Source organism: Melozone crissalis, unplaced genomic scaffold, assembly GCF_028551555.1.
Source record: "Melozone crissalis strain CALT ecotype California unplaced genomic scaffold, PUWL_Pcris_2 ptg000017l_1, whole genome shotgun sequence".
NCBI lineage: Eukaryota > Metazoa > Chordata > Aves > Passeriformes > Passerellidae > Melozone > Melozone crissalis.
The window spans coordinates 15431276-15458577 of record NW_026535795.1 but is presented as its reverse complement, the minus strand read 5'-3'; the positions used below and the strand labels follow the sequence as shown (position 1 = coordinate 15458577).

Here is a 27302-nt window from a genome sequence, read left to right as displayed (position 1 = left end):
CCCGAGTGCCGCCACAGATCAGAGGTGATACTCCCAGCAGAGGAGGGTTTCACAGCCATGGGAGCTGAGCAGGGCCGGTTGGTGTGGTCAAGGGTACCAGATCCTAGTGCATCTGGACAAGGTTGGGTGGAGACGTGGCAGGTTGTGTGGGAATGTAGGCTGTGAGTGGAGAATGGCCACCCCCATGTGCCTCCCATAGACCTCATAGGTTTTTCTACAAATAAACGCATATCTGGAAACTTATATAAAAAATAGCATGGTCTGGAAGGACTGTCATAGTTGGATAATCTGAAGGCAGGTACTTCAGGGGACTATTCAGGCACTTTGAGACTAACAGTTTGGTATTTGGGTAGACATAGAAGGTACTTCAGTAAATATAATTCTTAAATAATTGTGTGTATTTGTATCTTTCTTCTTTTAGGGAGACTCCTACCCACTGGCAACCTCTGCCAGGCACGAAAGCAGCCTTGTTGGTCAAAGTGAACAGTTTGAGGCAGATGCAGAACTTTTCAAACAGTTCTCTTCAGCTGCAGGGTACTCCAAAGCCCAACAGCCCAAAATCTCTTCCCAAACCAGCTGTATATGCTCAGCCTCAATCCACATCCCAGAGCCCTGGAGCCACAAAGCAAATGCCTACTGGAGAAACAAAGCAGTCTATGCAGATCAAAAAGACCGAGAGTGGTGGGTTTTGCCTGGTGATGATGAATGGTCCTACTTCTCAAACACCTCCAAGAAGCCGGACAGGAACCCCCCAGCCTGCATCCCCCACATATGCCTCTCCTGCACCTATATATGATGAGCCATCTTTAGAGTTGCCAATTTATGACGAGCCACCAGTAGATATGGACACTGAAAGCATTTGTGTGAGTGGGATGTCTCCACCAAGGTCACCAAGCAATAGCTTAAAAAAGCAGCTGCAACCAACCAAATTTTTGCAGCATCCCAGTATTCAACAACAGCAAGCTGCAAAGAAGCATGCAAGAAATCCCTCTTCCACTGAGTACAGCCCAGCTGGCAGAGAATACATAAAACATATGGTCAATGTTGACCAATCTGCCAAACTCTCCCACTCTTCTGTTGCAACAACAGATACCTCCACTAAACTGCCTGGTCAGCTTGCTTCAAAGGACAGCTTCAAGGAGTCTTGGAGGATCTTGGAAGCCAATGTTCTCAAGAACATGGAACTCCACCACAGTCGGCAAAACAGCCTGCAGACTCAGGAGTACCCAACTGGCCATCAGGATTCTGGTTATTCAACTGGTCCTTCTCCAAGCTTGAGAAAAAGGAAAGGAAGGAGGCAAGGAGCAGGTCAAGCAAGACCTGGCTCTGTGGGCAGCAGCAGTGAGCTCACAGCTCTGAATGATAAAGTGATTGCTGAGATGCGTGCTGTGGTGGGTAGGTCAGCAGCTTGCAGGGGAAGCAAAGGCAGCCTGGATGCTGAGGGCCTGGAGAATGGTGTTCCAGCAGAGAGCAGCAAGGTCAGGTTTCAGTCTGACCGCTTGAAAAAATCCATCACCCAGAGCTCCAGGGATGATGTCGCAGCCAGCAATAGGTCTCTGTACAGACAGGACCTGGAGATTAGGGAATTCTTTCCCAGCAGTGTGGCTACTCCACAGGACACAATGAGGCAGAAGAGAACTTTTGAGAAAATAGATTCTTTAGAAAATAATGTCACCAGCCAGACAAGCGTGACTTCATCAGGTGCTACACGCCATTCCTCCCAGGTACCTCCCCATCTGTGCCATGTTAAATTTTTTTTTTTTTTAATTGCTAGACTCATCATAGAGAGCCTGCTTCTGGGGGATTTAATTCCAGGGGTATGCTGCAGGCAAGACACATCTGTTCCTGCAGAGTAGCAAACAGGTCATAAAGCTTCACATCTTTGCTCGTGGAAACCCTGTTTGAGGCCAGTGGCTTGAGAGGAAGGAGAATTGTGGGATGGGGCTCATGTCCAACAAGGCCTCAGCACTGTGGGTAGTTCTGCTCTGCTACTTGGGTAAATGTGCTTGCCTGATCATGTTACTGTCACTCATGTCTTCCCTTATATGTACTTTCTTCACTGGAATGATCTGAGTTGGTGGGTATGGCATCAAGATTTGCATAGCCACATGACAGCAATTCCTCTTTTTCTCTCTGTCCTTTTTCAAATGGTTCCTCATAATGCTATTCTCCTTCCCAATTCCTGAACATGGAATAGCAGTATTTAGAAGATCGGTGTCAGTGGCTCTAGCATCTTGTTGGAAATAGCTATTTTAAAGCCCCATTAGTGTGCCTGCACAAGGGGAGTAGTTTTCTCTCTAACACAGCACTTCTGCAGGATTATTTTGCCACCTTTTTTCTTTTTTCCTCCCCTGAGCCCTTGGATTCAAAGGAATGTCCTGCTTCCTGGTTTTAGTTCAGATTTAGGTTCTTTTTAGATAGTTTTATATCTCCTGAAGCTTTTTCCCTTTTTTGTCTTTGCTCACTCTGTGTTCCCATTTTGAACAAGCAGGATCTCTACATCAATTTGATAAGGCAGAGCTGACAATCATCCTCCATGCTGAAAAGTGGCTTCTTTTCTCTAGTTTTTCTTCTCTTTGCTGGTACGAAGTCTTTCATGAAGAAACTTGGGAAAGCTCCTTGACTATTCCAGATTGCTCCAGCAGACCTGTGAGATTTACCTTTTCTTTGAAAGCCAGGCTGACAGCTCTCCGCTCTATCAGATTTATCTGTGTGTGTTCTCTTTATTGCTATTTTGGATCAATAAGTGCCTTGCTTTCATCTGAAACCTTTTGGAAAACTGATATCATGTTCCCACATTTCCCACTTTTCAGGCACAGAGACACATCAAGTTTACATGACTTACGTGTTACTATTAATAGTTCAGCAATTTCATTTCATAGCCTCTTTAGACTTGAGACGGATGCCTTAAAAGAGATGGATGTTGTGGTAGAGGCAAAAAGAGTCAAAAAAAAATATTCACAAAAATACTCAAGAGTCCAAGTAAAGAAGGGAGGAAGTTGCAGAAAATCTGGCAGCAGAATCACTGCCTCACCTAAAAATAACATCCAGTGGCTTGAGTGAGCAGTGATGTCTTGTGCTGGGCTTATATGATACAGAGGAAAATTGGGAGATAAGAAAACTCAGTATTGGAGGAGGGTGGGCAGAAGTTCTGGGACAGGCTAAGCAGAGGTGGCTGTGAATGAGATGTGAGAGAGAAGCCACAGAGAGAACAGAGAGAGAACCCAGAGCTTCCTGAACCTCAAGATAGTATGAGGAGGTGACTCCTCAGAAGGAACATGCTGAAGGAGCAGGTAGGGTGATAGATGGAAAACCAACTCCAGGCAGGTAAGGTGGTTTGAAGGAGACTGAGGATGTTAAGATGGCAGAGAACTGCAAGTGGGGATTTTTAGTCAGTGTGTTGAGTGAATTCAGAGGGTGAGGAGGTAGAGGAGTAACTCAAGGGATAAAAAGAACAAAGTAAAAAGCCAGGAGAGATTATTGTGCCCCAGGCTGGCAGTGAGGGGTGGAATGTGATGTGTGCTAATCCCATCATCCGCATGCAGAGACATGTGGGGTGTGAGATGGGAAAGGGTTGGACTGCAGAAGCCTCTGTCCTGAATTCAGGAGTTCCTCTATACTAAGAAGAAAACACTGACTTGCTCTAAACTTCTAAGAACTAATGTGTATTTTGGGGTTAACTGTAGACCACTGTCTCATCCTCTTCCTGGGCTTCTGGAGCTGCATTGAAACTGAGGAGTGCAGAGATACTTGTTTCCTTGATGTGTGCTTGGTGCCACAGAGCTGTGCTGCTGCTCTGGAAATTGGCTCAACTCCTGTCTATCCCTGTAAACTCAGCAACTGCTGGGATGCTCAGCCCTGTTGCTCCGTGTCCCAGCACTTCCCTTAGGGACAGCATTAGTGTGTGGCTGTGCCAGCCAGGCTCTTTCAGAGCTACAGGTGTTATCCACCAATTCTAGATGTACCAAGTCATGTTTGTACAGATTCACCACTGTGCAGTTGCTGGCAGCTTCATGTCTCACTGTGGATAATTTTCCTAGCCAGGTAAGGAGTCACCTACAGGTAAGGAGTCACCTAAGCTGCTTTTAACATGTCTGTTCTTCTTTGCAGCCTGAGACCATAGAGCTGGAGCCCAAGCAGGAGGGCAGCAGCCAGCGTGGTGGCTGTGTGGAATGCCATTTCCCTTACAGCACCCTACGGAAGCCCATCTCTCAGAGCAGCATGGCAGATTGGGCTTCCAAAAACCTGAACATGCACACACAAGGCATCTTTCGACGAAGGATCTCCATCTCCAACATGCTGTCCTGGAATGGTGGCTCCATTAAAAAGCCAATGCTCATCACTAGCAACCGGACCATCAAAAAAGAGGCATGTGAAATGTTCAAACTGGTGCAGAGCTACATGGGAGATCGTCAGACTCGCATGGACCGCAATCACGTGGCGTTGGTCACAGTCACCAAGTGCTGGAGCATGCAAGGCTTGCGGGATGAGCTCTACATACAGCTGATCCGGCAGACAACAGATAACATGTGCTACCGAAGCCTGGCGTGGGGCTGGGAACTGATGGCCATCAGTCTGGCCTTTTTTTCCCCATCACCCAAATTTCAGTCTTACCTGGAAGGTTACATTTACCGCCACCTTGACAGTGATGAAAAGAGTAAGTGCCTCATGCACCTCCTCTGTATGCAGCAGCATCTTTGTGAGTTGTGCCACATAGCCAAGGTTGTCTGGGTTTTAAAAGTACAGGTAGTCCCCAGCTAGTGCTGTGGGCTCTGTTAGTGAGAGCACAGTGTACTGTCTGAGTTCACCTTTCATCGGTGGGATGAAGCTGCCACCAGCTCGTGTCTGGCAAAAAATTGCAAATCCCAGACTGTGCTTACCTCACCTGTCAGCACTGAAATGAGCGGATGTTATCCCTCCAAAGGCAGAGCTTTTCTGGGTTCTCTGATGACATAATTTACTTTTAAGATCCTTGAAGCTGGCAAAATAAAAGGATTGTTAGCATCTAAATTTTTAAGGGAGCCATTGCAGACACTGAGAACAGACCTTGCCTGTTTGGGGATCCTGAAGAACACAGGCTTTTAGTGTGAAGAGATGAAATTTATGTGTCTTTCAGAAGTTTGGGGACCAGCCCAGCTTATATTCCATTATTACCCCAATTTTAAATTGCTGTAGCATCCAGTTGGAGGGGGTGGGGGGATGGGGTGTGAAGAATAGAAAAAAAGCAAAGTACCAGCTTGGAGAGTATTAACTGGTATTTATTGGCTTATTTCCACTATTTCAGCCACACGCACTGTATCTTGTCCAATCTCAGGCCAGAAACTAGACACTTACTTTCCTCTTGATCTCTGGGGACCTGCTGTGTTTGAAGCCCCCCCAGATCTCCAGGGTGGCTACTGGAGTTCTGCCCCTGCTCATGAGCATGGCGGCAGAGGTCAGACCAAGGGGCAAGTGCTACACTGGCAATATTTGCCTTCTTTTTTTATGATTTTAGCCTTAATGTGGGATTTCTTCACTGAACTGCCTGTTGTGCAGCACTAGTTTAAGTTTTATAAAGATTTTCAGCCATTGTCACTTCTGTCCAAAAACATTTCCTCCAGCTGTGCTTTGCCTAGAATACAGGCAACCAGGAAGAGTATTCTGAGATACCGAGAAGATGGTTCTTTTGCTGGTATTTAGCAAGTTTAATTAGGTATAAACTTTTCAACTGTTTGGCCATTTGGAGAAGCTGAATGTTCTGAGCCCTCATTCAGGTTCATTGGGAGCTGGCTGTGGTGCAGGACCTTTCTCCTGACAGAGCTTCTTATTGCTGGAGTCAGGCTGGCTGCCATATCTCAGGGCAGTTCTGTATTTTGGTATTTTAGTATATACCACATTATTAATTGAGACTCTCTTCTGAATTTTCAGTTGCCCAGCACATCAAGGAGCTTGTGGATCTGAAAAACAAGAAGATCACAAAATCCAGGAAAAAGAGAAAACAAAACACAGAGGATGAAGGTAGGGAGAGGCGCAGGAAGCAGGAAGCTGAGAGAGAGGTCTGCACTGACTTTAGGCAGGCAGCAATGCTGAGCTCTGCTGAAAATCAAACCATTTCTTTAAATACAGAGACTTGGGTTTGGGAAAATTTATCTGGTGGCAGGCTGGTGTTCAAGATTAGATCAGAGCATGGATCAGCAGTGCGAGTGGCAGCTGGGCTGCATTTGGGACAGGTGGGGGCCCTTTCCATCACAATTGTGCAAGTTGTGTGAGGGATTTTAAGTTGGATGCAGATTTGGTGCTGTAATTCCTCTGATCTGTGCATGCCACATTTCCTGGAGCATATTCTGGTGCTAGAAGCCAGAAGCCAAATGAGCCAATGTGTTGAAAAGAACCTGTCTCAGTTGTCTTAATGGATTTTGTAAATCACTGCCTAACCTGAGGCTCTTTCTGGACACTGGTGAAGGACACTGTCTTTTTCTCTTCAGAACTGGCTTCCCTTGCCCACACTTTCTGGGCTCTGCAGCCCAGGGCTTGCCCTGGCATCTGTGCGGAATGAACAAGAGCTTGCGCATTCCTCCAGACTTAGTTTAATTGCTGGCTGCAGGATAACACTTTATCTGACTAAAGCCTTACTAGGCAAAGTCCATTCAATATTTTTTATATTGCTTTCAGGAAACTTCAGTTAGCCCTGTGAATTCCTCTCAGGCAACAGTTTATATCAAGTGACTTCCGTGTTTTTAATCTGTGAGAGCTGGAGTCCAGCTTCCTGCATTCCTGAGCACTCCCAGCAGACAGCTGCTGCCTATGGTGGCTTCCCTGTGTCACTGCTGTGTCACCCTGTTTCATGAGGCAGCTGCAAGTCAAGGGGTAGGGCTGAGGACAGCCCTGGGTTGAAGCTGCTGCACTAACAGTGTTCATTGTTTCTCTGTCTCGGGTGGGATTCAGAGCAGAGACCTGCAATTACATCGAAGAATTATATTTCTGGTAGGAATATGTGTTTTTTCTTTCCTGTTCAGGCCCAGGAGAGTTCAGACCATTCTGAGCCTTTGAAAATTCATTTTGCATGTGCTCTGAGGGACTAAGACATCTTTATGAGACAACTCCATGGAGATTGTTCTGTTCAGCAGGGCGTGATGTGGGCTGAGTGGGCTGTTCTGTGCAATAACATGTCTAAATTGTGTGTGCTGGAGATGTGCTTAAGAAAACAGATGTAGTTTTTACCTAAAAACAAACATTACATTTAAAATTTAAAACAAAATACAAACAAAAACCAACAGTTAGACTCTTTGTAGGTCCCTTCCAACTCAGGATTTTCTATGTTGCCTCTGATACATATTTTTATATATATATTTATATATATATATATATTTATATATATATATATATATATATATATATATATATAAAAATGTTGTGAAAAAGGCATGCTAGGATAACTTTATAGAGTTTCCAGAAGGAAGCACTTGAAAGTCAGCTGTGCCTGTGTACCTGTGTGGCCTCAGCTGGGGCTCTGGTGACAGGTCACACACACTGTTACCTTTTATAGAATCATGGAATCATTAAGGTTGGAAAAATCCTCTGAAGTAATTGAGTCCAGCTGTTCCCACAGCACTCTTAAGGCCTCCACCAAATCATGTCCTGAGGTGCCACATCCATATATTTTCTTAATACTTCCAGGGATGGAGGTTCCACCCCTGCCCAGAGCAGCCTGTGTTCCAGTGCCTAATTACCCCTGCAATGAAGAAATTTTGTCTTATATCCAATCTAAATGTGCCCTGGCGCAGCTTGAGGCTGTTTACTCTTGTCTGTCTTTCTGGCCCAGGAGGCTGCTCTGGCAGGGACCAGGCTATGAGTTGTTCTGCAGGGGTTTAACAGAGGAGGCAGCAGGGCTGGCAGCTCACTCAAAACAGCTTTTTCGCAGTGACTGAAACTCTGAGGACTTTTCCTAGAGACTGACTTTAGAATTGCACCTGAAGTAAGGGGAAATCTTGCAGGAACATGCCATGTTCTCTCTGCTGCTGGCTGGAAAGGTCAGGTTTTTCCCTGGAGCACCTACTTCTGGTTGACCAGCCGTGCTTTCCAGATGTGTGAGGGGTGGGTAGGATGCACCTGAAGCTGCAAGGCTGTTGCGAGAAGTTTCTTAGTGGCTCTGAAATACTAAGATGCTTATGGATGCTGTAGCATCAGTTTAACGGGGAAATCCATAAGGAAATCAAATGCACTGACTTTGGTCAGAACTGAGTAGAAGATAAGTAGGCATCTATGTAAGTCTTTCAGTGAAAAGATGAGTTGAAGCAGTGAATCCCCACACATGTGCACATAATGCTTTCAGTCCAGAAGCTCATAGGTGAGTAAACATTTACCACCTGACATATACCCAAAGAAAGAATTCTGAAGTTTCCCACACTTAACCTCTGCAGTATTCATCTTCTAGCTTAATTCTCTGTGAATAAATGAAATATAAATGTGGTTCAAGGTCTTTTTATGCATGAATAACCTGTTGGCAGGCAGAATAATAATGGGTAGGAATAAATGCTGTGTTTTCAGAAGGAGGATTGTCTGCTGATCCCACAGAAATGTGAGCTGGTCTTTGGATTTGTACAAGGAGACAAATCATGAGGTGACAGCTCAGTGTTGATAGAAAATTGTTAACAGCTATAAAAATGAAGGGTGCAGAGGGATCTGGCGAGAGTGACAAACGGAGCGATCAAGCAGCAGAGAATGTTGTGTCACCAAAAGCAATGGTTTTACATGGGGGAGAGGTCTCTAACTGCAAGTGCAGGGGGAGGTCCCAGTTGAGCCTTTTTGAGGAGGGAAAGACGTTTTCCAGCTAGTATATGAATTTCTGTGAACACATACACATTGCTAGGAAGTGGTCAGAAACCAAAAGAGAGATCAGGAGCTTGCAGGGAAGGGACAGAGAGCAAAGCAGCACTTGGCTGTAGTCATGCTGTGCCCACCCTGTATGTCCTGCCCAGGGGTCCCTCCAAGGCTGATGAGTGAGGCAGGGAAGGTGACATGTGAGCTGGACGTGGAGGAGGGAAGAGGGGCGATGGTCAATGGGAGGAAAGAAACTTAAGATTACCTGGGGAAAGCAAGAGGAAAATTTCTCACTGTGTGCCATAGCAGAGCTGAAAGCTGCCTGGTTTTGGTGTTGGGCAGCAGGCTCAGTAATGGTCTGTCCTGAAGCACAGAATGAAATCCCAAAGGGCTAGTACATTGTTCAGATTGCCATGACATTCCCAAAGAAGCATCTTGAAGAAGACATCTCAGGGCCACAGGCACATCTATGCTCATGCTGGGTGATTTCAGTTCTGCCGTGATCCAGGCACACAGAAGGAGAGACGGGGTCTTTGTGTGGGGTTCCAAGGAGAGCCTTTATTGAGCTGCTTCGTCAAAGGGATCCAGGGATAAGCAGCCACTCTGGCAGGCAAAGCAGAGTTTTATATAGGGATCCTGAGGGGCAGAGCAGAACACCAGGGCCAATGGGATGAGGGCACAGGGGTGGAGGGAGTGGGAAGGGCCAATGGGATGAGGGCACAGGGGTGGAGGGAGTGGGAAGGGCCAATGGGATGAGGGCACAGGGGTGGAGGGAGTGGGAAGGGCCAATGGGATGAGGGCACAGGGGTGGAGGGAGTGGGAAGGGCCAATGGGATGAGGGCACAGGGGTGGAGGGAGTGGGAAGGGCCAATGGGATGAGGGCACAGGGGTGGAGGGAGTGGGAAGGGCCAATGGGATGCATTGAGTCTGCACATTGCAGCAAGGCATGCCGGGAGAAGCTTTTTTCCTTACCCTAACAAGGGTGATTGTGGCTTGAGAGGTTTTCTGTCCAGGGGAGTATTGTGGGTTCTTTCCTTGTTGGCCCACCAGCCCCCACAGTTCAGAGCATAAAGAGGCTTAGAAAGAAATGGGACAAATGCGAAGAGGGGAGGTCTGTCTCTTGATGGCTAATGGTCCAGGTGCAACACGGCCTGAGGGTATTGCCCACCTGCTGTTAGCTAGGAGTTTTTTGAAGGGAGATACCAGTTTTTAAGACATCCTGTATCTGTGTCTTGGTGACAGGTGCAGGCTGCTGGCTTGTCTGGCTCATGAACATGGCATTTCCCATATAGGGAATGGTGATCCAGAAGCATTGTTGGAGTGTAGAAGGAAACACTTGTGGTGTGAAAAAGAGGAGCTAAAGCAGTGCTGTAAAATGGATCCTGGGCAGATCTAAGCCAGGAGAGCAGCACTGCTGGTGCCAAGCCCAGTTTACCTGCTCAGGAGCACCTACCCCTATGCTATAGAGTGCAGTGAGATGGGATCCTGGTCTGAGAACCTGCTCTGGCTGTGCCAGGCTGAAATCCAAAATGCTGTGGTAAATCAGAGGAATATCTAGACAACAGCTTTCTGTAGTGCTAAAATACATATTCGATGGCCAGGTCCTAAATCCACACTCTTTGGTGAATTTTTAGGACTTTTTTTTTTGCAGGAAAGCATTTAAGTCAGTTCCAGAAGGTATGTTCCTGCATGTGTCTAGTCTGGATTTTAACTTTTTCTAAAAGGAGATGTTCTTTAAGATGCTGTCCACATGTGTTTCTAGGCTGGAATATGGAGAAATATTTTCCTTTGAAAACTATTTTTCGCTATGTGGGCTGTTAGTAGTCTTCTGTTCCAGAGCTCCTGAGGCTTCTGTGATACCATAGGGAATAACAGATCATCTTGGATTTCTCAGATTCATTATGTGCTCACAGAATTGCCTTCAGGATTAGCCCTTTCCAGGCAGTGCAGATGAAGCTGCCCAGCCCTGCAGCAAGAGGCTGGAGGGAGTACCTGGCCCACATGTCTGGAGATGTCAGTGTGCGTGATGAGCTCAGCGGCGGTGGTCAGTCTCTAGCTGAGCGTTCTGAAAGCAGCAGATGGTTGGGACAGGTTGCTGGTTTGGAAAAGCTGAGGCTCAAGCTAAATTCTACTCCTCTCCCTCATGTGCCTTCCTGCAGCTCAGCATGTGCCTCCTGGCCTCTCCATGTCTCTCTCCATTGTTGCCCATCCCACTCTGCACATGCCAGGAACACTTATGTTGGGGCAGATGGCTTCTGCTCTGGAGCGAGGAGACTGCATGGAAGCCATTGGTCTGTTCCCTCTGGGATGAGTGCTGCTTACCCTATTCCTCAGGGCTTTTGCCTCTTTTTTGGCCATTCAGGTCTATGGACAGTAACTCCTCCATCCTCTTGTGCACGTAGCAAGTTTATTTTTCAGTTACTTAAATTTGGTCAGCTTCACACGTGACCCCAGGAGGCCCCATTGGGTCAGAGGCTGTACGTGGTTGTCATGGGAGCAGGAGGCCTCGCTGCAGAAAGTGCTGGATGTAGGTTTTAGGCTTTTTCTGAGACTGGGAGCTTCCTGGGAAAATGCAAAATAGGCTTCAAGCAGGTGTGTCTGCCCATGCATCAGCCATGCAGAATCTGCAGGACACCAGTTTCTTTTGCAAACATTGTTAAACTTTTAGGGTGATTATGTGTTTCATGGTCTAAATACAGTGTGAAAAAATACTTATTATTATTAATTGTGAATGTGCTGTCTCCTGCAAAATTGCTGGGATGCAGAGACGCAGTCCAGCTTCTTCCCCTTCCCCTCTGAGAAGGATGACACCTCTCTTCAGGGTGTGTCTCACATTGGACAGCAGAAGCTGTAGCCTGGGATAGTAAAGCATCACAGGGCATCTCATTTGGTTTGTTTCCTTTTAATCCTTAGATATTCCCAGTGTAAGTCATGCCTAGCAGGATTTTTGCTTACAGTGAATATTTTGCATTAGATATTCCCTAGAAAGAAATTCCTAAAACTGGCTTTCCTTCCCATTGCCTGTGGGAGATGGGAATGCTGTTGTGTACCTGCTCTGGTGCGGCTCCAGCTGTGAGGCAGATTGATGGAGGCAGGAGGTGCTTGTTTCATCGAGAGGAGCCGAGGACTGTGGTTTATCTGCTGGCTAAGAGGATAACACATCTCCCACCTCTGCTTGGGAAGAGTTTGTCCTCCCTCTGCATTAAGAGGATTTGAAGATGTCCAAGCTCCCAGTCAGCATGCCTAAGCCATAGGGTGCGTGAAAGGCTGATGTGAAATGCCCAGCATCTGACTAGAATGTAGACTTTCACCACCACAAGTATTTGAACTCTGCTGCAAGCTTTGGGCCTGGCAGGGAATCAAATAGGACAGATCTATTCACTGCTTTCAGTGAGCAGTTTTAGGTTTTACTTGAACAAGAACAAAAGGCCGATGGTTTTGGAAAAACTCTCTCAGCAGTCAGTGCTCTGTCATTGCAAACATTTCTCTTGGTGTCACGGGAGGATTATCTCTGTGAATGGTGGCTTGCACTTGCCTTCAGAGTACACTGAACCAAGCACAAACAGAGCAGGTGCTCTTGTGGAGGGCAGCAGCTTTTGAGGTACAGTTCCCAGGCTTTGGTGTGTCCCATTTTCCTTGTCTCACAGAACATGCCTGAGCTGCCTGGTACAGGCTTGTGTTGGAGAAGATTGCAGGCAGGAATGTGAGGAAATCTTCTGCAGATCTCTGGGAAGATAAGATCCCATCAGCTCCCCACGCCTCTTCTTGTGTCCTGAGGTCACTGTTGGTGCTGCCACTCTGTCCCCACATACCTTTCTCTGCTGCTCCTCTCTCACTAGCAAAGGAACCAAAGTTCTCAAATAATAAACAACCTTGGCTGTGCCCAGCAGGCCAGGGCCCAGGCCTGTTGTGTGCCCACGCTGTGAATGCTGAATGGGTGCCACGCGTGGAGTCAGGGTGGGGCAGGTGCGCTCCGGGTGCAAGAGGCAGAGATCTGCAGGAGCAGGGATGGGAGGTGCAGAGCTCTGCACCTTCACTCTGGAGATTAATCTTTCTAAGTCCAAGCCCTGGCATGCACTGACACTGTCTGCCGTGGGACTGGGAGACTTCAAGGTGCTCAGTGCAAGTTTTGGCAGTCCCGCCCTGCTGCAGTGGGCTGTGCATTGAGGGGGCTGCTTGTGCCAGAATGAGCTGCTGTGCTGGAGCTCTCTGAAGGGCTTCAGTGTGGGGGTGCATGGTGCTGTGAGCTGACCACTCATTTCCTCTTTCCCACCAGGTCTACCCATTAGCACCTACGCCAAGTACTGCTACCGGAAACTCCATAAAGTAGCCGTCACTGGAGGCAAAAAGGTGAGCAGTTGCCCTGGCTGCGGGGCTGGGGGGCTGCCTGGGGGACTCTGGTGGTCACCACTGATTCAGTGATGGGAAATGGAGATAGAGTGAGCATGCTGTGCAGGTATCTGCATGGCTCCCTGCTTCCTGGCCTCAGGGACAAAGACAAACCCAACACTTACCTGTTTCCAGGGTAAAAGGAGCTGTCTGTGCACGGGATACTCATAATTTTGTTTCTTCAGGTGAGGGAAGAGTCTCCCTTTGCACTGAGAGCTTGGGTCTTGCAGCTGTTTTACTGCAGAGTTGTTCATTCCCAGTTCAAACAGTCATACAGCAGAGATGGGTGGTGCAGAGGGGAGTCTGTGCTCTGTGTTGTCTGTAATCTTCCTTTCTTCCCTCTGCATGGTTCTGCCTGTGGCCATGAAAAGTGGTAGATGGCCTGTCAGTTTTAGGTCACTGAGCCAGATCTGGTCATCGGGGTTTTTTTTTTTTGGAAATTCCTTTGGGGACTCCCTGCCATCTGAACTTTGCATAGTGAAGAAATTAGCTGAAATACCTTGAGAGGGGTGAAGGCTCCTGGCATCCTGCCAGGGGCAGGACAGTAAGCCTCCAAACACACATTGTACACAAGTGCAGCCCTGGCCACTGACCCTCAGAGGGCTCAGTGGGAGCTTCTCCCTGTCGTGTTCCCCACTTGGCTGCAGGATCACTGCTGAAGGCCACTGTGCTGGGCAGCCTGTTCCCCCTGTGACAGCTCTGTGCTTTTCCAAACTGCTGCCAGAGGACATTCAAATCCCCCTTTAAGTGTTGGTATTTGTCAGAAGCAACAGGTACCAATGCCTACTTTTCAGATTTTAGCACCCCTGAGAGCAAAGCTTTCCCTGGAGTTGGAAATACCTGGAATTCCCATCTCCAAAGGACTTTTTACACCTGTCAGTGGCTTAAGCACTCGCCCGATGCTTGGTTGGGGTATGGGTGCCCTCTGCTGACCTCACACAGCTGGGGCTGGGCTGGGCTCCACTCCATACTGCGTCCTGCAGCAGGTGGAGCTGCAGCCAGAGCAGTCCTCTTGCTGTGCAAAACACAGCAACAGAATCTCTGCAAAACCGGCCCAAATTCTCCAAAGTGGTCTCCTCTGCTCCTCCTGGGCCTGATGAATAGACCCACCCCTGATTTTAGGCAGCAGAACAAGAACCATGCTGCCAGGAGGGTGACAAGGTGCCCACACTGGGGGTCAGTCTTCTCTGTCCTGGCCACTCACCATCCCCATCCCTGGATCACTCTTTCTCTGTGGGCTGGCTGTGTCATGGCTGCACAAAGCTTTTCTCTGTCCTCAGGGCCTCCGTAAGCCAACAGTGGAAGAGATAACACATGCCAGGAATGCCATCCTCACGCCATCGCTCTTCGGCAGCTCCCTGGAGGAAATCATGCTGCGGCAGCAGGACATGTATCCAGGGAACAAGCTCCCCTGGGTGCAGACACAGCTATCACAGCAGGTCCTGGCCCTGGGAGGGGAACAGACTGAGGGGATTTTCAGGTGAGCTTTTGCGGTACTGTGCTACTTTTGAGCAAACCACAGTCAGTCCTCATAGCCAAGAAGTCAAGATCGACCTCCACAACCTTCCTCTTCCCTAAGAATAGCACTTCACTATGGACTGGGCAAAATCTGACTTTCCTCAGGTTCAAGAATCACCTCTTGTAGTGTCATTAGCTAGTTTGCATGTGTTAGCACAGAGGGGACTGGTGTAGGTGTGACTTAACTATGTGGACAACTCATCCCCAGGCAGGGTGATGAGCTTTCATCAGATTTGGCAATGGTGGTTAGCCGGTGTAGGGGAGGGAGGAGCTCCCTCCCTGGTATCCTGGCAGAGCTCTTTATCTAATGCAGCACATCAGCCTCAGTGCTGCACAAGACACAAGGAGTCAAGAGAGACACAGAATCTGTGTGGTGAGCATGGGGGACTCTGCTTTGGGTTTGGGTTTTCTTTGTTGTTTTCTTTGTGTGTGGTTTTGTTTTGCATTTAAGATTTGAATTAGTTTTTCAGTACCTAAACTTAAGATAGTTGTTAAAAGGCTCACTTTACCTTGTATGGGTAAATTTTTTGATAGATAGGTAGATAGATAACAGATAGATAGATGTGTGTATGTATATAACTATATTTAGCCAGAGATGCTGCTCATCTTTCGTCTGAACACGCTGCAAAGAAGGCTGGTTACAGAAAATATTCAGTCCTGAGAACAGAGATAGTTGATATCTGAGCTAGTTAGAGCCCCCACTTCAAGATGGTGTATAAAAATAAGCACTCCCTTCTCTCTGAGGAACTGCTGCTGTGGCTGCCACAGGTGCCTGAGGCCTTCTCCCTGCTCCCTTCTCCCTGAGGCCCCAGAAGCAGCTTCGGAGCCATGCTTTGCAGCCTCACCAAGCACATTGCCTGGCTCACTCAAAAGGACCTTTTCTGTGTCTCTGCAGGATACCAGGTGACATAGATGAAGTCAATGCATTGAAATTGCAGGTGGATCAGTGGAGAATCCCAAACAGTCTCAGTGACCCCAACATACCAGGTACAGGACTGTTGCAGGTGTGATGCTGCAGCCTCAGCCATGGTGCAGTGTGGAGGGGCAGGTGCAAGAGCAGCTCAGTGTGTGTGCTGCTGCTTGGCAATGTGTACACAAGCTGTCTGCACTGACCAGAATTTTGTTCTGTGTCTTTTCACTGCCTTTCCAAACACTGCCCATAGAGGAAACGTTGGGTGTGGGGAGAAATCTGTCTCTGATGTAGTAAGGCTGTGCAAGCTGGGCAGAGTGGTGGGAGTCTTTCAGGTCTCCTTGTCCTCTTCTTTAGGCAGTCCCAGAGCTGCTTCCTAGAGGAGCAGGTAGGTAGCAGCCAGTATTTGCCACTAACTGGTCTGCTTGGGTCCCTGAGCATTTCAGAGCCAAGACTGAATTAAGGTGAAGCAGCACAAGCACAGAAATTGCTTCTCTGCCATCTCTCTCACTGCCAAGTTTGCCCCTGAAGGGAGTGGGGAAGTGACCAGAGCTGTTCTCATGCCCCTGCTTTCTGCCCAGCCTCTCTCCTCAAGCTGTGGTATCGGGAGCTGGAGGAGCCTGTGATCCCCCAGCAGTTCTACCAAGAGTGTATCAGCAACTATGAGAACCCCGATGCTGCTGTGGCTGTGGTGCAGCTTTTGCCAGAGCTCAACAGACTGGTGCTGTGTTACCTCATACACTTCCTGCAGGTAGGCAGCCCCCACAGCCCTGCACTGGGGCCAGGAGCATGTGAGGCACAGTTAGTGTGACAGCTGTGCCGGGACCATCAGCACAATTTTAAGATCTCTTATCTGTATTAAGGTGGGATTGATGGAGGGGTGTTTGCTGGCCTTGTTCCTTATGGGAGCAATAAACCCTGATCCTGATCTTGTAGAGCCTGGGGTTGGTTTCCTGTCTGCCAAGGCTGCTGCTCTGTTGGTTATGTCAGAGCACAGTGCTGTTCCCTGTGGACGCGTGGCACTTGGGGCACTGTCCTTCAGGCAGGCTTTACGTCTGCTCTCCTTGCACCTTTTCTTGGGCCATGTGTTTGGACTTCCTTGCCCTTTCCCACCGCTCCATCTGAATGTGTTCTTCCTATCTGCAGATCTTTGCTCAGCCATCAAATGTGGGCAGAACAAAGATGGATGTGAATAACCTGGCCATGGTGATGGCCCCCAACTGCCTGCGCTGCCAGTCCGACGACCCTCGCGTTATCTTTGAGAACACACGCAAAGAAATGTCTTTTCTGCGCATGCTGATAGTACACCTGGACACGAGCTTCATCAAAGGGCTGGTTTGAGCCACTGGCCCCACACTGCAAAATGTTGCTCTAAGGAGTTGCTAGATTAAGTCTTCTCCTCTCCACTTAGGTTTCTTCCATTGTCCTTACTGTTGTCATGCCCTGGGTTAGCCCTTCAGCATCTCCCAATGTATGATCACAAGGACTGGACATTTCTGGAAGGCTTGGTTCTGTCAGCACCAGGAAATCCTTGGGCATGGCAGGTCAGGTTTAGCAGTTCCTGGCCTTTCAGTGTGCAATCCTCTTCCTGAGAGCCACAAGATTGGGTGCTCAGTGAAAGGGCTGTGACATGTGTGAGGAACTGCTACATGCGGCAGTGAGACTCTTCATTTTCCTTCTGGAGGCAGAGTTGACTTGAGGTAGGAAAACATCACTCCTGTGCTGTGGCAAGATCTGGTCCGAGGGAAGGTGCTGCCTCATCAGGAATAATCCTACTACTATGGGGCCAGCCTTGTTCACCTCTGCAGACTGTTGGCTGGAGGTGTCAGAGTTGTTCTGACGTCCCACAGTGCTGTTGATAAAGGGCTGTGAAAGTGCAGAAGTTCAAGAACTGTAGGGCTGTGCAGCAGTCTGTAGGACCAGCCCTGTGCTGAGTACCCACCCACACCATGATGCTGGGTACAACAGGAAGGCCACACACCTAACAACAAACAGGTAAACAACCACTTTGGCATCCTCTTAATGAGGGCCATATCTTCTGGAGCAGTGACCCCAGTGGCCTTGCAGCTCCTGTTTGCTACAGACAGCATGAGCTGACACCAGCTTTGCTGAGGAGCTCCTGAGCCTATGCTCAGAGCAGCATTCACAGCTCCAGCTCCTTGCACCCCCCTTCCTAATACCACATCCTTCCCAGACTATTCTGCCAGGAACTAAATACCAGTTTGACCCACCCTTCAGGCTCAGCCCAGGTCTAAAGAAAGCCCACAACAGTCAGAAGTGCTCCTGTGCTCAGGTACACCCTTCCAGGCAGAGCAGCAGCAGCGCTGTGTGCTTCAGAAATGCTGGTACTGTCTGTAATCAACTGTGGTATCCATGCTCTTCCTTTGAGGTGTTTTCCTTGCTGGAGGCAGGTCTGCTGCAAAAAAGTGTGTTTTGGGATTACTGTTGCAGTGCAAAGTCTGCCAGTATCATGCAAGGTTGCATTTGTGTTTCTGTATCCCCCTCCCTTTCCAGTGGGGACCTGGGATCATCCTCTCCAGACTGCAGTGGGGAGCTGAGCCCTGCCCACAGTGAGGTTTAGAGCTGATGCCTGAATCAGTGCCAGTGTGGTGCCATGTGCAGAGTCTTTCTAAGAGGGTTCCCAGAGCCTATGTTCAGATGAGTTTGAATGAACTCCAGAACAGGAATTCAGTTTGTGCCCAGCTGAATAAAGGTTTCTCATACCAGATGACCCTGTGGTCCAGGAAATCTTGCTCCCGTGTTAAAATAAGCTTTGTCAAGCATGCCCACAAAATGTGCCAGCATTTGTTTCACGTACACACCCATCTCCATGCTTTGATGCCTCTCAGCTTGTTCTGTCCTTCTGTAGTGCTGAACAACTTGTTCTTCACATGTGAAGCTACTCCCCCAGAAGTGTAGAGACAGGCAGAGGTTACCAGCTCTGACATGCTGTCCTGAGATTTGAATTGCTGAACAAGCTCAGGCTGTCCTGTTGCCTGCCAAGGGCTGGAGCAGCCACGTGGGACCTGCCCTCCCTCGGGCTGCAGGTGCCTGTGTCTGTGTCAGGCTTTGCCTGCAGCCACTGCAGTGGTGATCCGTGTTACTGCTTGCACTCAGCCAGAGGCAGTCAATCAAACCATAGGCATTTGCTGCTAGTAAAAGTGAATGATTCTGGCAAGAGTTGTAAAACATGCTCATAAAAGACACTGGATATTATTGTCTTTGCCAACAGATTTGTAAATATCAATCAGTAAAGTAGCTTTTCCTCTGTTCTAATAGTAATAAATACAATCTTCATGGCTGTATCTTTTGTGAGTTGTCTTTTTTGGGAATTTCTGCAGCATGATTACATCTGTGTGGGGCTGCACATTTCAGCCTGAATGTCAGTGCTCTTGAGTAAGATTTGAGAATCAGCATGAAGTAAGCATTTGGAAACCATGCTTTGGGCTGCTTCTGTTGTTCTTAATTCTCAGGCAGCTACCAAAGGACACTTAATGAATCTTGGAAGAGAATGGTTTGAAACAGGTAAGAGACAATACTGCTTTACACATATCTTCTGGAGCCTTTCAGGGTCATAAAGGTATGAGAGAATTTTATGGGTAGTTGGAGGGTAAGAGGGATATTCTTCTTGTGTCCCTTCTCCAGCAGCTGGGAGTGCTGCAGGTGGACTCCAGGAGGTGGCCACACAGGCATCCTCTGCATGGCCTCCTGCGGGGTCTCTGCTGATGCAGATGTAATTAATTGGGCTGTTAGGCTGACCTGATGGGGACATTTTTATGTTCAGACTAGAGCATTCTCTCATCTTTCCTTGCTGGTCATCCAAAAAACCACTGGGAGCAGTCTCTTGGTGCTCGAGACTCGTGCTGGTTGCACGGTGTTGTGGAGCTGCAGGGCAGATGCCAGCTGTGCTACTTCAGCCACACAGGAATGAGCCCAGGCTCTGGATTGTGTTGCTGGTGCTCTGGGGGGTGGTCACTGTCTTGTCAGACTAGGAAAAGCTGCTGCACTTCAGACAAAGCCAACGAGGACTGTTCTGTCACACCAGCAGTTAAGGATCACATATGCTGGCCATACCACTGGGTTTTCCCACCAGTCTGGCTGGCAGAAGTGTTGTAGGTGGGCTGTGGGGCAATGGAGCACAGAAGGAAGACCAGGAACATTGTAACCTCACACAGCCCTTTCCTAGGGGGATGTCTGCAGCCCAATTTCTGAGTGTTCCCCAAAGCTTTTCTGTGAAATGAGGTGATTTTTGCCAAATCAGAAAAGGCCACAAACCAAGTGCTTCAGCTCAGGCTCCAAGACTCAGGCTTATTCCTGCAGTCACCATGACCTGACACCTGGATCAGTTAAAGAAGTGATGGCCTTGGAACAAGCTTGTGGTTTGTTCTGGGCTTCTATGAGCAGTGCAGTTGGAGCCAGTGCTAGAGGGCAGCTGGGACGCAGCTCCTTGAGAGGAGGCACCAGTGGCTTGTCCATTACCTGCTGCTGGTTGTGAGAGACTGATGTGTTCCAACGGGGCCAGCACTCCTGCAGTGCTGGGTGCTCTTGCTTGTGCTGTTGGATTTCTGGCTGGTTTGAGTCTGCTTTTCACAGACCCTTACAAGAACTTTTTGCTATGCCTGCAAACAGAAATGGTGAAAGCAATTCTGCTTATGGCTGCTGATAGACACCATGCCCTCATGTCTGTTGCCCATGTGCCAACTCAGCTCCTGAAAAGGCTGGGCAGATGTTGTGGATCACAGGTGGATTTTGGACCTGTGTCCTAGATTGCAAGGCAATAGTTATCTTCTGTTAATTGGGCAGTTCTCTTCATCTCTTCCACAAACCAATCCTCCCTCTGGGGAGACATTAGCTGTTAATGGGCTGTTGAATGTCACTGCATGACTGATAAAAATTACAGCATCCCATTGTGAGATGCCCCGCCCAGACGGAGGAGCCAAGGATTCTTAACTGGATATAATCTGAGTTTTTGGGACACCAGATCAACCTTTCCACTGGATTCTCAGAGGAACAGCTGCCTTTTCCGCTGGATCTTCAGAGGAAGACTACACTCTTCTACAGGATCACTGCTCCAACAGAACCACATCTGCCACTCCAGGAAGACTGCAGCCACCATTCCAATTGGACTGCTACCAACACCCTGACCAACAGGGTGTCAGGTTGTATTCTGACTCTGTCAGTGGTTTTTCTTTTCTATTATTGCATGTTTTGGTTTGGTTTTTTCCCTTTTCCTAATAAATTGTATTACGTAGAGTCTCTCACTGGTTTTGCTTTCAAACTAGAACAACCTACCTGTAGGTTCAGCTTGAGGTGGAGAAAGGGCTTAGCTTTGGCAGCTGCCTGATGTTTTACAGGACAGGGCAACCACAAGGCTACCCCTCTAGTAGAGAAGTTCCCCGCTGTCTTTCCTTCCATTGAAAATGTGAAGGGTCTCCCTGCCCTTGTCCACCAGAGATGCACAGAAGTTCTGCCACCTCCTCAAAGCTCCTGGGTAATACGAGGCCAGTTTTTAGTATAATTCTCATGTAGGTTTTTAGTCCAATCCTTACATGGAGCTTTGCACTAAATCAGCCCTGTGGGAAGATAGAGACCAGAGGAACAGGCAGGTCTGCTTTGGGAGCCCTGCAGCACTGGCAGGAGGCAGAGATGGGAGGCTCCCTGTCCTGATTCTGCCCCAGTGCTGGTTTGATGTGGGTACAGCACAGCACTGGCAGATTGAGCAGAACTGGCCCATTGAGACAGTGCCAAGCTGGGGCTGTGTGGAGCAGGGCTCTGGCTCTGGCACACCCATGGACTGTCTGCGGGACACCCAAAAAAAAAAAGAGATGGGAAAAGTTGAATTAGTTGCTGAGGTTATTGCTTTTAGAGGTCCTGTTGTCCTATACCATTTGTCAGCCATGGTGAACAGTGGCAAGAACTGGTTGTGGATGCAGTGGGCTGGGGAAACCAGCTCAGGCATTCATCATCCCATGACGAGGGAACAGGAAGGAGCATGGGTGTTCTGAGTGAGGTGGACCACATAGGAACCTGACCAGAGTTGAGTGCTTACAGGTAGCCATGCAGGAAATCTTTTGGGACATATGGAGTTCACTCATCAGCTTGACTATTCCTTGCAAAGCAGGGGACACCAGCTGAGGACTCTGTCCAGGCCACAAGGATTTGAACCTGCATCTCCTGCCCCAGCCTCTGCCTGGACCTTCCTCTCTCTCACCATGTAAACTATCCATTTTGTCTGAAGTGCTTAGTGTTTACAGGTACCATAAAGGGAGCTTGTGTCTGAGGACTGGAGGACTGTGTGACCTCTGCTGTCAGGGCTGGATGCTGGCAGAGATCGAGGCCCGAAGTCATGAAGGTGTTAGGAAGGTGAAGGCTCTTAAAAGCTGCAGCTTCTCCCAGAGAAGAACTAGTGGGTTACATCAGTTCACCTCCGCTCACAGACACATTTCTTCCATCTCGTCTGTGCCACATCTGGTCTTTTGTTCAGATTACAAGTGAGGTGGGAGACAGGTGGTCCATGAGGGATGTAGAGGGTGGGGAATGGAGGAGGGAGTGGGGCCCTTCCTTTTCAGTGAGCTGCTGGATTGCCTCAGCTGCCTTGAAACAGGCTTCCCTGAAACAACCTGGCCGTGGTGCCTGCTGGGGAAGACGAGGGCACTGCAAGTGCAGACAGTCCCCAAATACTGGGCTAGGGTGTCCGCTGGTGGGTGTTACCTCCTTGCTCTCGGGACATGTCCATCAGACCCCATAACCCCAGGGACCACAGAAAGGCCTGTAGAGCCTCCTCTGCAAATGGACAGCCCTGTAAAGAATGAGGAGGTGAGGAATCTTCAGCCTTCTCCCTTCTCCCAGCTAAATTGGGATGTCTGGGTGTGGTGATGTAGAAACGTCTGCTTGTCTGTGTGTCCCTCCCAGCCACTCCCTGGATGGGGCTGTGCTTGCTCTGGCCAAGGGCACAGGGTGAGGGTGGGCACCCATCCCTGGAGATATGTAGCCAGTTCCCAGCCTCTGGTGCTCTGGTCAACAAAGAAGGGGTGAGAAACTGTCCCAAAGTAGAAGGTACCCAGAAGTGGAATTCTGCTATGATGATGGCACACTGACCTGGTGAGTCACTCAGCTCCCATCCTTTTGTGCACCTTGGGAGCAGTCTGGAGGTCAGCTAGACCTGTGGGACCTCCAGCAGCACTCTGACATAAACAAGTGCAAGCAAGGTGAGGCACAGTGGGAAGAGCAGGACACAAAGCTCATCCCTGGCCTGCTGCACATTGGTGTGGAGGGTGGAGACCATGTCCAGATGAATCTGCAATGCTCCTGCCCCAGAGTGGGATGCTGCAGCAGCTCTGCAGACTGCAGGGCCCTCATGGGGGCTGTGTTGAGGCAGCTGAGGGCTCTGGCAGAGGTCTAGAGACAGGAAAAGACCCTGTTGGCACAGACTCTCCTCCTTCCCCCTGCCATGCAGGCCCCAGAGTGGCCAGGCAGGGAGGAGTGGAGGGTCTCAGGCAGGAATTGCTTCAGCCAGGCACTGAGGCCTTCGTGACTGCTCTCTGGGGCTGCTCCTGGGGTGCATTGCCCTGCCACAAGTGTGATTGTCTCGGTTGGAATGTAGGGAAGCAGAGCTGCTAAGCTCAGGGCCAGCTTCCCAATAGCACCACAACAGCCAGGCCCTTGAGGGGAAGTAGCTGAAGGACACCTCACTGGGAATTTCCTCCCTGTTTCTCAGGAATGTTGCCTAAACGCAGACCTTTGCCCTTGGACCTCAGGCCCTTGCCTGAGCCAGGTCAGCCATTTCTGTGATGATAGAGATCCTGGTCTAAGCCAGGATCTCCTCCCCTGAGCTGCCTCATTGCTGTAGGATTTTCCAGTGTTCATCTGGTCACTGTCCCTGCTTTGCTCCCATGTACCACTGGCCTGTCCTGTGCTGGATAGGGCAGTGCCCTCCCAGCTCAGTTCCTGCTCAGCTGTCCTAAGACAGCTCCTGCTGCTCTCTGACAGTGAGTCGTGTGGAGTGCACAACTCTGCTCATGCTGAGCATAAATAAAGGATTTACAGGTGACACCTGAACTCCTTTGCAGAGAAAGCAGAGAAGATCCAAACTGATCCTTCCACTTGCTCAACAGCGAAGCTTGCTAAACAAGACAAAAAAGCTGGCTACTTCTGGCCTCCCTACCTCAAATTCCCTATAAAATTTGGTCTCAGCATGATAGAGGCTGAAGAATGAAAGATAGGACAGGTTACACTAAGGAAAATGCCCAGAGACAGTATGGTCTAGCTAAAGAAAGCACAAACAAGGCCTTGGAAATAAACTCTTTATTGCCACTACAAGGATATGGTCTGTGTTTGCTGTCTGAGGGCTCTTCAGCTCTCCAGTCACACACCTCACTTGCATCAGATGAACTTTGGGCGCTTTGCTTGGTGCTGTCCTCTGGCCTGGGCTGGAGGGATGGGCTGTTGGGAAGGCGATGGGTCCACAGTAGGGAGAATGTCCTCAGTGGCACAGCTCTCCATTCCACCTTGGGATGTGGGTGGGTTTGCAACAGGCCCTTGAAAGTTCTTGTTGAGGACTGCTGCAGGCCCTGGTTGACTGATCCGCTCTAATACTGAGTCAGCAATCCGATTTGACATGGTCCTTATTTCCAAAGTGTTGGCTAAGGCTGTTGACTTTAGGCTCCTTTTTCTTTCCAAGTTCTCCTTCACCATTGCTTTCAGGCTCTGCTGTTCAGATGCTCTGGGGAATCCTTGTCCAGCTTCCATGCCCTGCCTTGGACATGTTTGGGATGACTGCACTTGTCTGTTGGAGACATTTCCCCCAGGAAGCTCCAGGATTTCAGCGTACTCACCGCCAGTGTCTTGTTCAAACTGAGAAGTTATAGAGGATTCCAAGGTGTAGTGAACACTCTCAACAATTTCTCTGGTGAGTGTGTCAAGGGAGGTCTTTGAAAGTACTCTGTCTGCAGTGTCTTTGGATTTGTCTGCTTGGGTGGCTCTTGCAGCAAGAGGCAGGTCCTCCCACTTGGCTGCCCCCCCCGCCTCAGCAGCCTTGGATGTGCTGGATGCCAGACGGTCCCCCAAGATCTCCAACACTGTTGCTACAAGCTCTTTCGCCATCACTTCCATTTTCTGATGGTGATCTAGAGAAGTATCCAAAAGTTCTACTCTCATGCGGCCTAAAAGTCTTTCTCTGATTCCCTGGGCAACCCTCTGTAAAAAGCTGCCATGCTGATTCCTAGGAATCTTCAACCTCTCAAACACTCTGTACACCACAGTCTCAACCAGCTCTTCAAGCTTCTTGGCTTGTGCTGCAGTTAGTTGCTCAAACATAGCATTCAAGAGGCCATTGTCAGTGCCATCTGGCTTCCTCTGGGAGTCAGCAGCAGTGCTGGCATCCTTCTGCCCCAGCTTAGCTCTGGAGTAAATTTGGCCCTTGTTCAGAGCTGCTCTCGCTTTTCTGCATGCCCCCAGTTTTTGGCTCTTGGGTACGCTGGAAGGCTTTTGAGGCTGCAGCTTCCCCTGACAGGAAGTGTTGGTGATTCTTGGCAGGCTGGGGCCATGCTTAAATTGGGCCCAGGATTGACAGAAGGGGAAAAAAAGTGAAAAGTGAAAAAAAAAAGTGACATCTTCCTGAAAAATAACACCAGGTTGTGGGTCATGTTGCTCAGCCTCTGCATGCTGAGGATTCCCGCAGGCCCAGGCCAGCACTCTGCTTCAGCCAGGCACAAGGGCAGGGAAGAAGGGCTTCCCTCAGTACGGTGTGTGCCTGCACATGGCCCTGCTGCCCGTGCCCAGCTCAGTGCCCTGTGCTGGCTCAGCTCCCAGCCCTGGAGTCCTTTCCCCACCACAGCGCCCGGCCCAGCAGCACCGCCCTGCACAGTCCCATGCCCCTGAACACAATGCTTTGCTTACTTCTTGCTGCCCCAAGATCTGCTCTGACCGTAGCTTGATCCTGGTCAGGTACTGCCTGTACTCGTTGAACTCCTTCACAGTGCAAATCACCTATGGAGGGACGAGGGCAGAATCCCCCAAAAACTGTCAAGCCATGCAGTCGGCCTTCCCCAAAACCGCCCGAGCCCAGTGGGAGAGGAGCTGCCCCCAAGCCCTCCCCTCATACCCTGGTGTTGGGGCCACTGCTGTCCCCCCAGCCAGGGCTGAACAGGCAGCGTGGGGCAGGCTGAGAAGGGCAGGACTGGGGCTTGCCAGGAGGACGTTGGCGCTGCTTCTGCTCCCAGGGACAGCAATGCACAGCCCTGTCCTCTGGCAGCAGCAGCAGCTGCAGCAAGGGCTGTGGGAGCCCTGCTTGAAGAGGGCTGTTCTTGATCAGCCTGATGTCCAAACCTACCTTGTTTTCTCTGGTGACAAAGCCCCGTTTCTTCAGCAAATGCAGCACATCCTTGCGCTTGTGGTAGTCCTGAAGGACAGGGTCATGCAGGCAGTTGTATGCTGGGCTGAGGTGGTGACAGTAGGGATCATCCAGAGTGAAACAAGGAAGCGGCCGGTGGAGCTGTAAGAGAGAGTTTCCAGAGGATGAGGAAGCAGGAGAGTGGAGCGAAGAGGTACCACATGGTACCTGTGAAAAGGTAACGGTCTTCTCCACCCTTCTGTAGGCACAGAGACCTGCACAGACAGACTACAGGGCTGGGCTGTGATGGGTTAAGGGAGAAAAGACAAACTGCACAGCAATCCCACCTGCAAATAGGTATCTTAGGTCACCAGGAAGAACTGCAGACCCATCCGCAAATTAACCTTCAAAGGTTCAAATGCAGCCAGTGGAGAGTGGATGAAACCAGTCTCCTTGGGTTAGGCAGGCCCAAGGGCTGTGTTGGCTACCTCCAGAAAATCTCTATCTTGGGAAGCTGCAGCGCAAACTGGAGGACAACAGTGTGTGTATACCGCAGGCAGGGAAGCCCAATTTATTCCAAAGGTGCCAAGAAGGCAAGCAGAAGGTTGGAATCTCCCTTACAAGTGCCCCAGGGGGCCTGACATTGTGGGATGAGCTGGAGGAATGAGCTGCCTTGGCACCCAGACACACACAGCTGTCTGCTGAAGGCAGGGGCCCGGCCACACACATGCACAGTGCCAGAAACCAGTGCAAAGATGGACAAGTGCTTTCTCCTCTGTATTCCAGGGAGCCTGGAGTTTCCCTTGCCCAGTCCTGTCCAGTTGAAGGGCTGCAGCTCCTGATGTAGAGCAGGTGGCCTCAAGAAAATCTTTGCATGATAGGGACTCTATGAAAGAGATTTTCTATCCCTTTCTATTTCCTTTACCTTTTCACCCAGCTTTCCCCTGCAGAAGACAGGCTTGGATCCAGGTGCCACAGGGATCTTGACTGCGAGTGGGAGGTTCAGCAGTTCAGGGTCCATTTTCCTGGTACCTCCTTCTCCCAGGTGTGGTCTTCTGGGGCTGAGATGGGAAGACACAGACACTCAGGTGTTGCCCAACAAGCCTCCTGCATGGCAGTCCTGGAGCCCTAGAGCATCACCCCATGTCCCAGGCTCCCCAGCAGAGCCCTCTATATTGGCCCAGTGGTCCCCTCCCCCCTGATTCCCAGGGCACTCAGCAGTGCCTCTGCCTTTTGGCAGGACACCAGCAGTGGGACGGGACTCCACAGCTCTTGCCAAGACCTCTCATGGTGTTGTGATCCCACTCTTACTCTTGCTCCAGAGACACAGCAGCTGCCTCCTTGCTAAATATAGCC

General features: G+C 49.5%; 2 protein-coding genes across 2 annotated transcripts in view; one reads left to right on the top strand and one right to left on the bottom strand.

Moving 5' to 3' along the window:
• Window positions 1-20386, top strand: part of LOC128935879 (rho GTPase-activating protein 39-like) — a 55827-nt gene extending 35441 nt beyond the window's left edge. Inside the window, exons 3-10 of the mRNA XM_054274475.1 lie at window positions 422-1724; window positions 4111-4657; window positions 5908-5997; window positions 13076-13149; window positions 14469-14668; window positions 15602-15693; window positions 16198-16367; window positions 16763-20386. Coding sequence (XP_054130450.1) covers window positions 422-1724; window positions 4111-4657; window positions 5908-5997; window positions 13076-13149; window positions 14469-14668; window positions 15602-15693; window positions 16198-16367; window positions 16763-16957 — 2671 coding nt within the window. The 3' untranslated portion in view covers window positions 16958-20386. The remainder of the gene's footprint in view (window positions 1-421; window positions 1725-4110; window positions 4658-5907; window positions 5998-13075; window positions 13150-14468; window positions 14669-15601; window positions 15694-16197; window positions 16368-16762) is intronic.
• Window positions 20387-23957: 3571 nt separating this feature from the next.
• LOC128935885 (uncharacterized) lies at window positions 23958-27284 on the bottom strand. The gene is made up of 2 exons (XM_054274489.1): window positions 25947-27284; window positions 23958-25162 (listed from the first exon to the last, which is right to left on the bottom strand). The coding sequence occupies exon 2, from the start codon at window positions 24929-24931 to the stop codon at window positions 23999-24001; it is 933 nt and encodes a 310-aa protein (XP_054130464.1). The 5' UTR covers window positions 24932-25162; window positions 25947-27284; the 3' UTR covers window positions 23958-23998.
• Between the last annotated feature and the right edge of the window lie 18 nt (window positions 27285-27302).